Source organism: Rhipicephalus microplus, chromosome X (genome assembly GCF_043290135.1).
Source record: "Rhipicephalus microplus isolate Deutch F79 chromosome X, USDA_Rmic, whole genome shotgun sequence".
Taxonomy (NCBI): Eukaryota; Metazoa; Arthropoda; class Arachnida; order Ixodida; family Ixodidae; genus Rhipicephalus; species Rhipicephalus microplus.
Genome location: NC_134710.1, coordinates 354,658,839 through 354,671,674, shown reverse-complemented (window position 1 = coordinate 354,671,674; position 12,836 = coordinate 354,658,839). Strand labels below are relative to the sequence as shown.

At 42.6% G+C, this 12,836-nt stretch overlaps 1 protein-coding gene across 1 annotated transcript in view; it reads right to left on the bottom strand.

The window, feature by feature from the left end:
• Window positions 1-5,337: 5,337 nt before the first annotated feature.
• The window catches only part of LOC119161143 (nose resistant to fluoxetine protein 6), a 139,167-nt gene continuing 131,668 nt past the window's right edge, over window positions 5,338-12,836 (bottom strand). Inside the window, exon 15 of the mRNA XM_037413495.2 lies at window positions 5,338-11,579. Coding sequence (XP_037269392.1) covers window positions 11,268-11,579 — 312 coding nt within the window. The 3' untranslated portion in view covers window positions 5,338-11,267. The remainder of the gene's footprint in view (window positions 11,580-12,836) is intronic.

The following is a 12,836-nucleotide window of genomic DNA, read 5'->3' as shown; positions in this document are numbered from 1 at the left end:
ACAGAGGGCATAAAATCTTTTCGAACTTACAATGCAACCACTACGATGCCTTAAGGAAGTGGGCGCTGTAACATTGTAATCTTTGTAGTCCATGAAGTTAAAATCATGATCACATGCTGTGACGCCCGATGGCAAAGTACCCTTGTACCACGTATATTTATGCAATATATGATGTTGTAGTGGGACACATGTACACCGGGTGAGCTTGTTTCTCAATGACGGGTTACTTTCCTTGGATTTTCAAGCATAGAAGGGTATCTTCACTGCACACTCAAGCAGAGGCGTGTGTCTGTGGTAGAACACCTGCGTTCCTTGCAATCAACGCTGGTTCAATCACCACTGGTAGCCAAGATGTCTTATTTGATCTACAGCGACACCGACGGTGATATTACTGCGAAAAGAGTTTTTACTGGTGCCCCAATCGATCGCGTTAATACTCTGTCTTGAGGCTTGGCTAGTGCTAGGGTTCTTTATTATGCCCCCGAGTAGCTAGCTCCTGGAGCATGCGTACCTCGGGGCTGAGTCTCCGTGCCGAACACACACACACACACACACACACACACACACACACACACACACACACACATATATATATATATATATATATATATATATATATATATATATATATATATATATATATATATATATATATATATAGTGGGAGTGAAGTGGTTCATGACCGTTGAAGGGAAACGGACGAAGATTAAAGGTAAATAGCCGACCGACCCATTAACGAGAAACCTTTCCTTTACACACACCGCCCGCCGCCCGCCGAACGACCAAACGACCAATTACGGGGAAACCCCTTTCTTTAGGCACGCCGTCCCGGACCCTCCCGGCACCGCGGCGACAATCCTGGGTGGCCCGACACACGCCAAGAACTGAACAGCACGTGATATGAACCGTAGGTGGATGTAGACGGACAGTTGGCTTCGTTCTCAGTGTTGACAGTGGTTCTTCCTGTTTTTTACTTTCTTTCTTTTCTTTCTTTTTTCGTCTTTTTTCTCTCTTTTTTTTCCTTCTTCCAGTTCCCTCTCACTCTCGCAAACGTCTTTCAAGGCGAGAGGGACGCGGCAGCAAGGAAGTTCATGTCAGTATAACTCATCCCCTGATGAAGGGAGGTCCCCTCCCGAAACTGTTGGGAAATAAATATATTTATCCTTGTTGACAACGCTCCCGTTGTGCCATATCCCATACCTATATATATATATATATATATATATATATATATATATATATATATATATATATATATATATATATATATATATATATAGACGTACACTCAGCATGACAGCGACGGCAAAAGGCAAGCGACAGTGTCCATATATTGAATTTCGCTATGAAGCTATTATTTCTTGGCGAGCCACTAGTTTAACCCGTAGTGTCAGACTCCGAAGGCGTGCGCAAAAAAACTATACACACCAGCAGTTGATTTATATGGGGGGTTAACGTCGCAAAACCACCATATGATTATGAGAGACGCTGTAGTGGAGGGCTCCGGAAATTTCGGCCACTTGGGGTTCTTTAACGTGCACCCAAATATTAGCACACGGGCCTACAACATTTCCGCCTCCATCGGAAATGCAGCCGCCGCACCCGGATTTGATCCCGCGACTGGTGGTTCAGCAGCCGAGTACCTTAGCCACTACACCACCGCGGCGGGGACACACCAGCAGTTGGGTGTGGCTTTGGTAAAAGTGTGGTTATCATTAGTTGAACGATGGAATGGTTGCGTAAGCTCCATTGCTCTGCTTGTGATCGATAGTAAAGCCATGCCTGACATTTTTCGTCAAGAGTTTCGCACCAATTACCTCTACAATTCCCCAAAAGTGTCTTGAACAATCAGCGTCTTGACACATAAAAATAAAATAATGTAGGTAGCTTCGCTCCCTGGTAGCCAAACCTGAGAAAACCATGTTCCCAGACGACCATCCTTTTCTCTCTTTACTTTTTCTTATTCCTATCTTTATTTCTGATTTTTTAAATGCGAGCATTTCTCAGCGAACTTCGGTGGCTTTAGCGTATCTATCTATCTATCTATCTATCTATCTATCTATCTATCTATCTATCTATCTATCTATCTATCTATCTATCTATCTATCTATCTATCTACTGCTTTTAGCTATACTGGCCGTTTCAATAATAGTATTGATACCAAAATAGGTATGAAATACCATAACGGTATGATCAGCATAAGTGAATACTCATAACAATAAAATCTTGTCATGTATGTCATGAATGTCGTAATTTATATTTCATGGTCTTGCTTGTGTTGCGATGGTTTCTTTCACATGACATATTGCAAACTGGTATGGTAAGGCATGACTGAGTGGCGAAAATAAATGAAAGACCCTCACGTTGAAATCATGACATTTATGTCATGTAAGTCATGAGTACACACTACGCTCATGGTGCGCTTGCGGTCGTTTCGCTAGCTTCACATACAAACTAAATTTGGTATTAAGGGACGTGAAAGATAACGAAGGATGTCGACTGGTGCAAACATGATAATCATCTGGTGCTTGTTCATGAGGCCATCATACTGATCGATGATGTACACCGAATGACGCCGTTAGAGAGTGTCAGTGTCTCGGCTTGCCTGACAAGAGACGCACGACAGGGAAGGGTGCAGGGGGTGGAGAGATATATCATCCTGGTGCATGGTTTTTAGGTTGGAGAATACCACAACAGTGATTATGATAATGAGACAGAGAAGGGAAAACCTGCACGGTACATGCCGTCAGCGCGTTTTAGAACAAACCACAAATCTATATAAAAGCTATCTGCTGGAGCAACGGGAATATCAAGAAGTGGCTCCTGTCTCGTCATTACTGAGCTTTTGTCTCTTTCTGTACTATGCTCCCACAATAGCGTCATTGGATATTGCTCTCTGCGCTAGCGAACCTATGTAACGATAGTGCGCCAGAGGGAGGCGACATGCAGGCTCTTCGGATGGAAACTTTTTTGCATGGACAATGAAAAATAAGCAAAAGAAGGGGGGAGGTAGAGCAGTACGCCTGAAATGCGAGCGGGAAGTGCTGAGTACTGAGAAAAAAAAAACGAAGAGTGAAGCAATATTTGGTCATATGCTCTTTCTCTCTCCCATCTTTTTCTCCATTCATTTCTCCGCGAAGTAAATCAAAAGACGTGCCATGCGCACGCGAGTTGCGATCTTTGTTTGATGACATGCTCGATGACCTCACTATACAAGACGTCAGTAAAATGGAATGCAAGTTATTAAGATAGTAACTCCAGCCATGTTTGGGGATGATAATTACCAAATACATTTTCCAATGCTTTGATACAATCCCCGATCTCTAAATACGATTGATATATTTTGTGAGGATGAGGATGGAGTCTTCGTCTAGTATACGAATTGTCTTGTTTGTGATGCTATGTGGCCACGAAGCAGATTTTCTGTTAAAGAGTTATTAACCACCGGAGCATATCAAGAAATTTTTAGGTTATGAAGTGTCGAGTTCATGATGCCGTCCAGATAGCGATAAAATTGCTTGTTAAGAGTAATTTAGACAGTCCAGACTTGTGCGTCTTTGAAGCGCTTGTCCAGCTCGAAAGTTGGTGAGCCCCTCTTATGCGCGTGTCCGCCAAAGTGGAGCAGGGAGGGTACTTGGCTGCCGACCTGAAAGTGGAAGTTCCAAAGGTTGCGATCCGCGAGAGTTGCATTTCGACGTGTTCACTGTGATTGAGGCCCTAGTGCTGTCGAGCATTACTTGAAGGCTATCGCTTGAGTTACGAACAAGAACTACATCAGCGCCATGTCCCAGAAAGCCATTTCCAAGGGACGGTTGTATCGCGCAGGCTTCACCAAATTTTACTGCTATTCCTTAAGCTGTTATCACTGCCCTCTCAGAAAACTGATGAAACCTAGCACGAGCTGTGACTTATCTTTCTGAGGAATTTGTAATCACCTGCAGAAGTATTACTCCCGAAAAGTACACTTGATCGTGACGAAAAGAAGGCTCAAACTATACAGAAATAGTGCAGAGTTCGTGTTAGGGATGATTGTTTAGCAGTGTGCACCCAACGAGGAAAAGAACAAGGCGCAACGAGGAAAAGAACAAGCCTCTGCAGCGTTGGACAGATTGGCGCTCCCGCGATAACCTCAATATCACGCGCGAATGTACTGTGTCATGTCAGCGGACGACGTGAAAGAACACGTGATGTGAAAAGTTTTGGATCACTCCCCTGCGGCGTTTTCCATAATTATATTGTGCTTACCTAAAACTCCAGTTTAAAAAAAATGTAGCGTACTCAGCCAAGTGGAGACCAGGCTATAGCCTTGGCGGTTGTCTTTATGCAAGAAACCTCTTCACTGCCACACGTGTTTTTGCCCTCATTTCAAATACAGTGAAATGTGGGACCGTTAAGCTTCTCCTTTAATGGGTAGACCTGTGCACCGGTACCAAATTTGCCGACGGCGGCGTGTCAACGGCGTGGGGTCTATCGGTTCGGCGGCGGCGCGGCTGCTGTAGTGGGGGGGGGGGGGGGGGTTCGATCATGATTCAAGAGGTGGTGAGAATAGCAACTTGTTCTTTGATTTTCGAAGAAGAAATCGGTTTTCCTGAAAGGTTGAAACACTCGAAGTGACAGCAGCTTGTCCTAATAGTATTTATTTACAAATACTGCTCTTTCGCTCTTTGAGACATAGCAGGTGTAAATACAAATGTTCACCACCTTGAAAAATACAATTCAGCAGAATACATGGAAAATTGTAAATAAAAGGTAAATGATAATCTGCCACTAACCATCAAGAGAAAGGTATTAAACAGCTGCATCTTGCCGGTACTTAGTTATGAAGCAGAAACCTGGAGACTACAAAGAGAGTTCAACTTAATTTGAGGACGACAAAGCGAGCGATGGAAAGGCAAATGATAGTTGCAACCTAAAGAAACAAGCAAAAAATAGAGTGGGTGAGAGGACAAACTGGGGTTAAGGAGGTTAAGGATATCATAGTTGAAAACAAGAAGATATAGACATGACCCTGGTACGTACACTTAGGCAAGCTAACCACTGGTCATTATTAAGGGTAACTGACTGGATTCCCAGAGAAGGGAAATGAATGGACGGGAGGCAGAAAGTTAAGTTGGCCGATGAGATATAAACGTCCGCAGGTATAACGAGGCAGCAGAGAAGACTAGACCTGGTTGGTTCACAAATCATGGGAGATGCCTACACCCTGCAGTGGGTATAGTCAGGCTGATGCTGATGTTGTTAACGCAGTTCTTTTTTCCAATTGCTCAGAACCGAGTCTGCTCAAGTACCCATCAAGCTGATTTAAAAAATGAACATTCCGCAGAAAAGCAAACAACATACAAAAGAAAATATAAACAATCTTTAATTGATTCAACTGACAAAATATTCATAGAATCAAACCACCGGGTACGGTGAGCAGAAGATGCAACGAAAGATATGGGTGCCTGGACACTGTAACCAGTGTGAACCATCTTATTTATGCAGAAGGATGACACGGTTGCAAGTGTGCCGATGTTCGATATGGGCTGCAGCGAATAAACATGCGCATGCTAATTAAGTAACGAGAAACACTGGTTAAAGTGACGAAATATAAGCAGTATTGCTTTTTTAACAGATTCTCACATAGCTATGTCATGTCTGTGGTCAGGTGACCAAAAAAACAACGCTTATTCAAGTTTGGCCAAACCCTTATGCGCTCTCATTCCGCATTCATTTTCCTAGTAGTTAAACGTGTGTTGGAGATTCTTCTGTTTTCGAAGATACTGTACTGTTCCAAATTACTGTGCCATTTTAAATATGTTGGGAGAGCAGCACCATTAAACTCCATGACACGTACTAGACTTACACGGTCATTAGTATATTAAAAACGAAGAGGCCATGTTTCATTTGAAAATGTCGTGGCTATGGTATTTTTGCAGTTACTAGACAATTGCCATGTTTCACTCCTGTTACAAAACGACCGAAGAAAAAGTAATCAGTGCATGTTGATCTTGAGTATAAGAGATCATGTTACAGATAACGCAGTAGTCTACATACATTTCAAGTTTACTTTGGGTGTTACTGATAATCTCGACCACGTAACTTATAATAATTATAAAGAAAAGTGGCCCAAGCACTAAGTCTCCAGGCACGCCGGACGTGATCTGTACGTCAGATGACTTCGCGTGGTTAAACGTAATGAATTTGGAGTGCGATCGCAGGTGATTTGTTATTCAATAAACCAGTTTGTTGTCTCCGAAATTGTGAAGTAGATAGACGTTTGGCAAGCAAAATCATTCTACTTATTTTTGAAAAAAATATCCTAAGAGTAGTCAATAAATATGGCATAAGTCTATCCTCGGTCGTTAAAGCAAGCAACAATGTCGTGCGTAAATTGAAGCAACTGTGTATCCACCGGAAAAATAGGTTGTGTGTGTTTCGGTATTATACATAGTATTTGTTGACCTTGTGTTCCAAAAGTGTGTACCTGGTATATAAAGCAAAGATTTTGGCCTATATTTCGCAATTTGCTTGTTTCTGGACTTAAGAGCACGACGTTTGTTAACTTTTTTTTGCAGATATTTACTTTTTACAGCAAAACAATTAGCGCACCATATTTAGTACCACTTTAAAATATGTTTGGCATACCGTCTGGGTCAGAGGGTATCGTAACTTCAAAATACTATTAGGTTATGCACTTCAGAAAAGCTCAATTCAAATTTAGGAAGAGCAGGTGGTTTGTCACACGCGTAAAATGAAGGAGTAATGCCGTTAGCTACAGAAAAAAAAACAGATTTAGAGTAAGCAATAAATACATTTGCTACAGCTTCCGTATTTAAGGAGGATTGGTCATCAAGAATAAACAACGACGGCGTAGACGATGCAAGAGTAATCGAGCTCTAAAACCTGGATGGACTTTTTTCATAAGTGTAGCGCAGGCATTGCCAATGCAGTATCTGTTAGCCTCTTGATTTTAGCTTGTATTTACATCTCAATGCTATAATTCAAGAAGCATTATCATACACTTGAAATGTCGATTCTTACGTAAGCGTTTTATGCGACGAGTGAGCTGAAATATATCTTTACGGTAGACTGGGTTTCGGAGGTTACACTTAACATATTTGTGTGCAACAAACTTTTGTCGCCATTATCACGTACAACACTTGAGGAGCGCAGATACACTGCAAAAATTGCTACAGCATTCAAATTCCCCAAAAGATGAGGCTAAAGTGTCCTGTACGAAAAGTTAATAACATTATCGATCTCAGGTCTTTGAGGAGAACATGCTAACTTTGGGGCAACCTAAACAGTATTAAGGTGAGAAAATCCTTTGATAACTTCACATTTTACACCGTGCGACAGAAGCTCGCAGCCCCATAAGGAGGTTAGGCTGCAACGAACTCTTTTTTGTCTGATATCGCTAAACTGTAAAATGCTAGTGTATAGAAATATGGCTGTTCCAGGGAGAAAAACAGGATTCGTACAGTGAATTTCGTAGCGTGTAGATGGGTAACTGAGCCATTCGCTGATTTTTGCTGAAATAGTGAGCGAGCTAGCACTCACGACCAAGCTCTTATATTCAAAGTTCCCAGATGCGGATTGAGCCACGCAGCTTCCTACCTGAGTATCCCTTCATACTCCTTCGTTCAGCAAAAGGCAGACAGCGCTTGCTTTCCGGTTGAGGAGCAATCGATGGTAGGCATCGCATGCAGAGTGATGTTATTGCATGCGCTATCAGTGTGATAGAGATGGGCAGCTTGTTTATTCTATGCTTCAGCAGTGTTGCTTACTATATAGCGCTCCTGGGATTTTAACCGCGAAAACAGCATAGAGTATGCATACAAAAGCAATTTTTCGGACTTTATACGAAACATGACAGAGGAGCTTATTCCTTCGATTTAGTTCTCTATTACATGGAACTACACTGTATTTACTACAATTCTTAAAGGCTCTTCGATATCTATGTCTTGATGAAGCATGTGTGCAATGTTGCGTTGAGCCTATCAGAAGTTTGAACTTCTCGGCTACACTCTTCTCAATTCAACTTGCGTTATCTGAAACTCACAAAAACGGCGCGAAATTACAAGTTCATCTCCCATGATCACCCTGTGAGACGCGAGGAAAAATTGGGGGGCCGGATGGTGAATTCATGGCAAAACAGGGCAGAAAACTATTTACTACAACTCATATTTCTCGTATATAGACCATCCTGGAGTACGTGCCCTAATCACGTCATGTGAATCACTGTTCTGATGTCATGAAATGCACCAAAAGAGCTATAATCGCCAAGACAGAATACCATGCTCGACTGTATTTTTTGAAGCTGTTTTAGGGCCCTACTTAGACAGCAGATGTAAACACGAAAACAATTAAGAGAGCAATCATGACACCGCAAGTGCCGCTCTGAGTAATAAACTGCAGAAAAAAAAGGTGAACTGATTCATTTCATGCCCTGACTATCCGCTCAGGTGAAAATAACACAAATGGCGGAAATACCGCAAAGTATTGTCCTGTGGCGGTGGCGGTGGCGGCGTGGTCTTTCCCGGAACTTCCGCGGCGGCGCGGACAGCGTGAGCAAAAAAGGGCGGCGGCGGCGGCGCGGCGCGGCGCGGCAGCGCACAGCTCTAGGTGCAAGGCGATAGCGATATCCTGTCCCTGGTGAGAACTTGATACACAGAGGGCATAAAATCTTTTCGAGCTTACTATGCAACCACTACGGGGCCTTAAGGGAGTAGGCGCTGTAACATTGTGATTTTTGTAGTCCATGAAGCTACAATTATGATCACATGCTGTGACGCCCGATGGCAAAGCACCCTTGTATCACGTATATTTTTCCAATATTTCATGTTGTAGTGGGAAGCAAGTACACAAGGTGAGCGTGTTTCTGAATCACGGGTTACTTTCCCGGCATTTTCAAGCATAGAAGGTTATCTTCACTGCGCACATAAGCAAAGGCATGTCTGTGTGGTAGAACACCTGCGTGCCTTGCAATCAACGCGGATTCAATCGCCACTGGTAGCCAGGATGTTTTATTTGAGCGACAGTGACACCGCCAGCTCTGACGGCATCTGTAGGTTACAAGGGCGTACATAAACAACGATAAGTGAATTGTTGTTCAGTGACTCCGGCAGCAGTTTTGAGAATTTCGCAAAACCGGGGAACTGTTTCGACTCGCAATAATAATAGGCATTGCAGTGTGGCCCTTTCGTATATGTGTATATGTTGGTCGATGAAAACTGTAATCAAAAAATAATAATTTACGTACGTTTTCCGACTTACATATGTGGACAGAGGTAGCACTTCACGCCAAGGAAACGGCACACAGCTCTTTTGGAATGACTCGAAATCGTGTCAGTGTTCATTAAAGCGTAGAACTGCCGTCACCTACTAACATAAAAAAAACTGTTTTTAACCGGTTACAACGTAAGGTTAAATACACGCTCCTCCCTCAGTACTGAAGCACGTCTGAGATTCATCTGTGTAACACAGCGATGATAGGTAATTTTCGTTCTAACCATAAACAAAATTTCTCTGGTAGTGCAAATACTACGCATATTAAAAATTGAAAGTTCGTCATTTTTATTAGAACGCGTTACGTTTCGCAGAGGAGTGAAGTCAAAGTTTTTAAGAAATTTGCCAAGAATACATTTTTTACCGAAAACTAGCGAAATGAACACGAGCCTGTACGGGCAAGTGATATGCTTCAAGTCCGTGAAATGAGCTTGACGTCACGTAAATAACCATCTGCAATTCAGTGTGACATATGTGGAAATTCTGCCTGCATGGGTGGGACGGTGACCACTGTGGGTGGAGCTACATTCGTTCTTAGGCTGCATCTCACTATAGATTTGTGGGGTTGGTTAGGCTCTAAAAATTTTGCTTGCTATGAAGCAATAGTCCTCATTTAACCTCACGACTATTTTCTCACTATTCATAAACGAACTTACGACGACTACAATAATGCTCTTTGACCTGTATGAAGGCCATAATACACTATTTCACCGTGCTTCGTTTATAATTATTTCATGACAAGAAAATATCACTTCGTGCTGTCGTAACCGTTTGTATGCGAAAACCGCTTCTTTCTTTCCTACTCAATTCAAAATATGTTACAACCATCTTCTGTGACGGGGTGGCCGTTATCTAAAAATGATTTCGGAGAATAGTTTACCCCGTACAGCAGGCTTAGCACAATGGTTGGTGCCTTGTATTCTTGCATTGAACAAATGTAGCAATAAAAGTAAAGCGCATGAAACTGGACAACGCGAACGAATGCAAACACCAATTTTTTTAGACTTTGTTTTACGCGATGTTACTTACAACATAGCGATTACTCACAACATAGCTATAATATGCACCAACCTTCGAACTTCACCACTCTTTAAGCTTTTTCTTCTATTCAGAGTTGTTATGGCTTCCATTTGTGACACCTGAATGTCATCCATATTTGCACTATTGATTACAGATAAGGGCGAAAACAAGATCCAAGTGAATAATGAATGCCTGGTGGCGTTCGCTGTGAGCGAGAATAAATTTACTTGTACCACCTAAAAGGAAGTGATGCTTATTTTGCGCACGGTGTATGAAATAATAGTTTCTAGGATGCGTATGCGATGATTTTTGTCTGGTATGAGCACCTCGAGTGTCGTTAGACCTTACAATCTCACTGATAGTTAATTGCAAGGATGCCAGGAGGCTTAAACGGCGGAAAAAAGGTAAAGCGGTGCTCACGTTCTCCCTAATGCCAGTGAGATATTCATGGCGAACGCTGCTATCGAGCAAGAATACCTAGTTTAGGACCACGAGTCATCTAAAGATAAAAGAATACAACATGTCCCTGTGATATTTGAGGGTCGCGTCACTTTTAGTTAAAAAAAGACATCACGTAGCACTGGCCAGCAACGGGGGGAGGGGGGGTGGAGAGAACACGGGGAGATTAAGTGCCCCTTACATTTTTTTTCAATTTTGCTTGTGTAAATATATAACCCGCACACATACAAACATACGCATGAACATACATAATTGGTGATTGATATTCTCCCCCCCCCCCCAAAAAAAACTTTTTTGGCTATGCTCCAGTGACGTAACTTCATCGTTCAGCCTGAGCTCACAGAGCCAGCATGATAAAATAGGTTGCTGAGGAACTGTGCAATTGTTCATGTCCTCGTAGTATGCGTTCCACAAGCTCGTATCGATACGGTCTCGTGGGCGGTGCACAAACTGTTGCTCCACGTGTCCGAAGGCAGGTTATAACGATCAACAGCGCACTCACGAGAAACACTTTCACATCAAAGACGGCAGCTGGCTGCGTCCGCAGAAGGTTTCACACCGTTCTGTTGCAATCCAAACTGCTGCTCGTGGGGCGCCGTTTCACTGCTATTGTTGTTGTTGCTCTCCGCCATGTGACCGGCAATTTGCTGCTTTTCTGTGACGAATTCAATGTTTGTTGGCAGTGTGTCTTCAACTTGCTTTATGGGACTCTTTTGTCGTAGTCCTTCGAAAACAAGCTTGTCCAGTTTGCCTATGGGCGCCTCGCAGGAGAAGAACAAGAAGTAGCTTAGGATGTAGCTCCAGGCGAGGGTTGAAAAGCAGAATGAAGCCTGCGTCAAATGTTGAGATGAGGCGAATATGAGAGGTTATGATTTCTTTTTGTCCTACTACTCCCATTCCGAATAATGCTTATGAAACTATTGTTCCTAATTCCTTATCAACTATTTAGAGGATAGTGCAGAATTCTTTTTAAAACTATCGCGCAAGACATTGTTGTTTTCAATTTTTTTATGCCGCAAGCGCTTCAATACCTCCATCATCTTGGTACCGTTCAAGCGAGGCTCTCGAATAACTACTCACAATTGTAAAAATTTTACTATACAACAGTTTTCATCATGCATACTATTGCATTCGCTGTGGGGCAGGCCAAGCCACCCCGTGCTACGTTTTATAGCTCGCAATACCGACATACGAATTTGCAGTCATTAAAAGATGCAGTCAATTTAGCCTTTAGGAAAGGCCTGATTTTGTTAGCTTTACATAGTGTTTTCTATAAAGCAAAAATGTTTTTTTTAAGATTTGATAAAATCACATTGCATTCAGGCACCAGTCTTTCTCGCAAACAAACTCTATGTTGAGGGAAGAATCGCTTGCCGCAGCTAAAGTGACAGTGAAGTAAGATAATTACTGAGAAACTCATAAACTTTCTATTTATAGAGTTAAGGACGCTTGTTTCTATCAGAGCTCATAGGACGTCAAAATAGATGAAAAAGTGATCGTTTTTATGAAAAACAAAAAAATGAATGCACGTCATTTGATATGTTCACCATGAGAAATTCACACACCCACCAAAGCTGACCGCCCCCTGCGCGCAGGTAACGCTTGCGTCTGATTGCATCATACAGGAAGTACTTGTGGCAGGTATGTGAAAAAACTTCAATGATGTCGCTGAGAGCATGGTGTGGTAATTTGCAAAATCAATCCTGCTACGCTGCTGGTAAAATTTCCCTCCTTTTCTTGCCCAGTTCTGCCACGGCGCTTGCCCTCAGCACGCCTACTACGCGGGTGCTCGCGCTAACACCACACGGATGATGTAGACGTCCAGCCTGCGCGCTCACATGGAATTTATTACTAATATCTACGCTTTACGTCCCAAGACCGTATTACTATATTTATGATGGACGCTGTAGTGGAAATTGCGATCATTCAGAAATTGCGATCATCTGTTATTCCTTAACATGCACCAACGACTTCACAGAGTACACGGGCCTCTATCATTTCGCATCCAGTGAAGTGCAATCACCGTGGCCGTGATCCGACCCACGACCTTTGGGTCTAGAGCCGATCATCGTAACCACTGATCTACC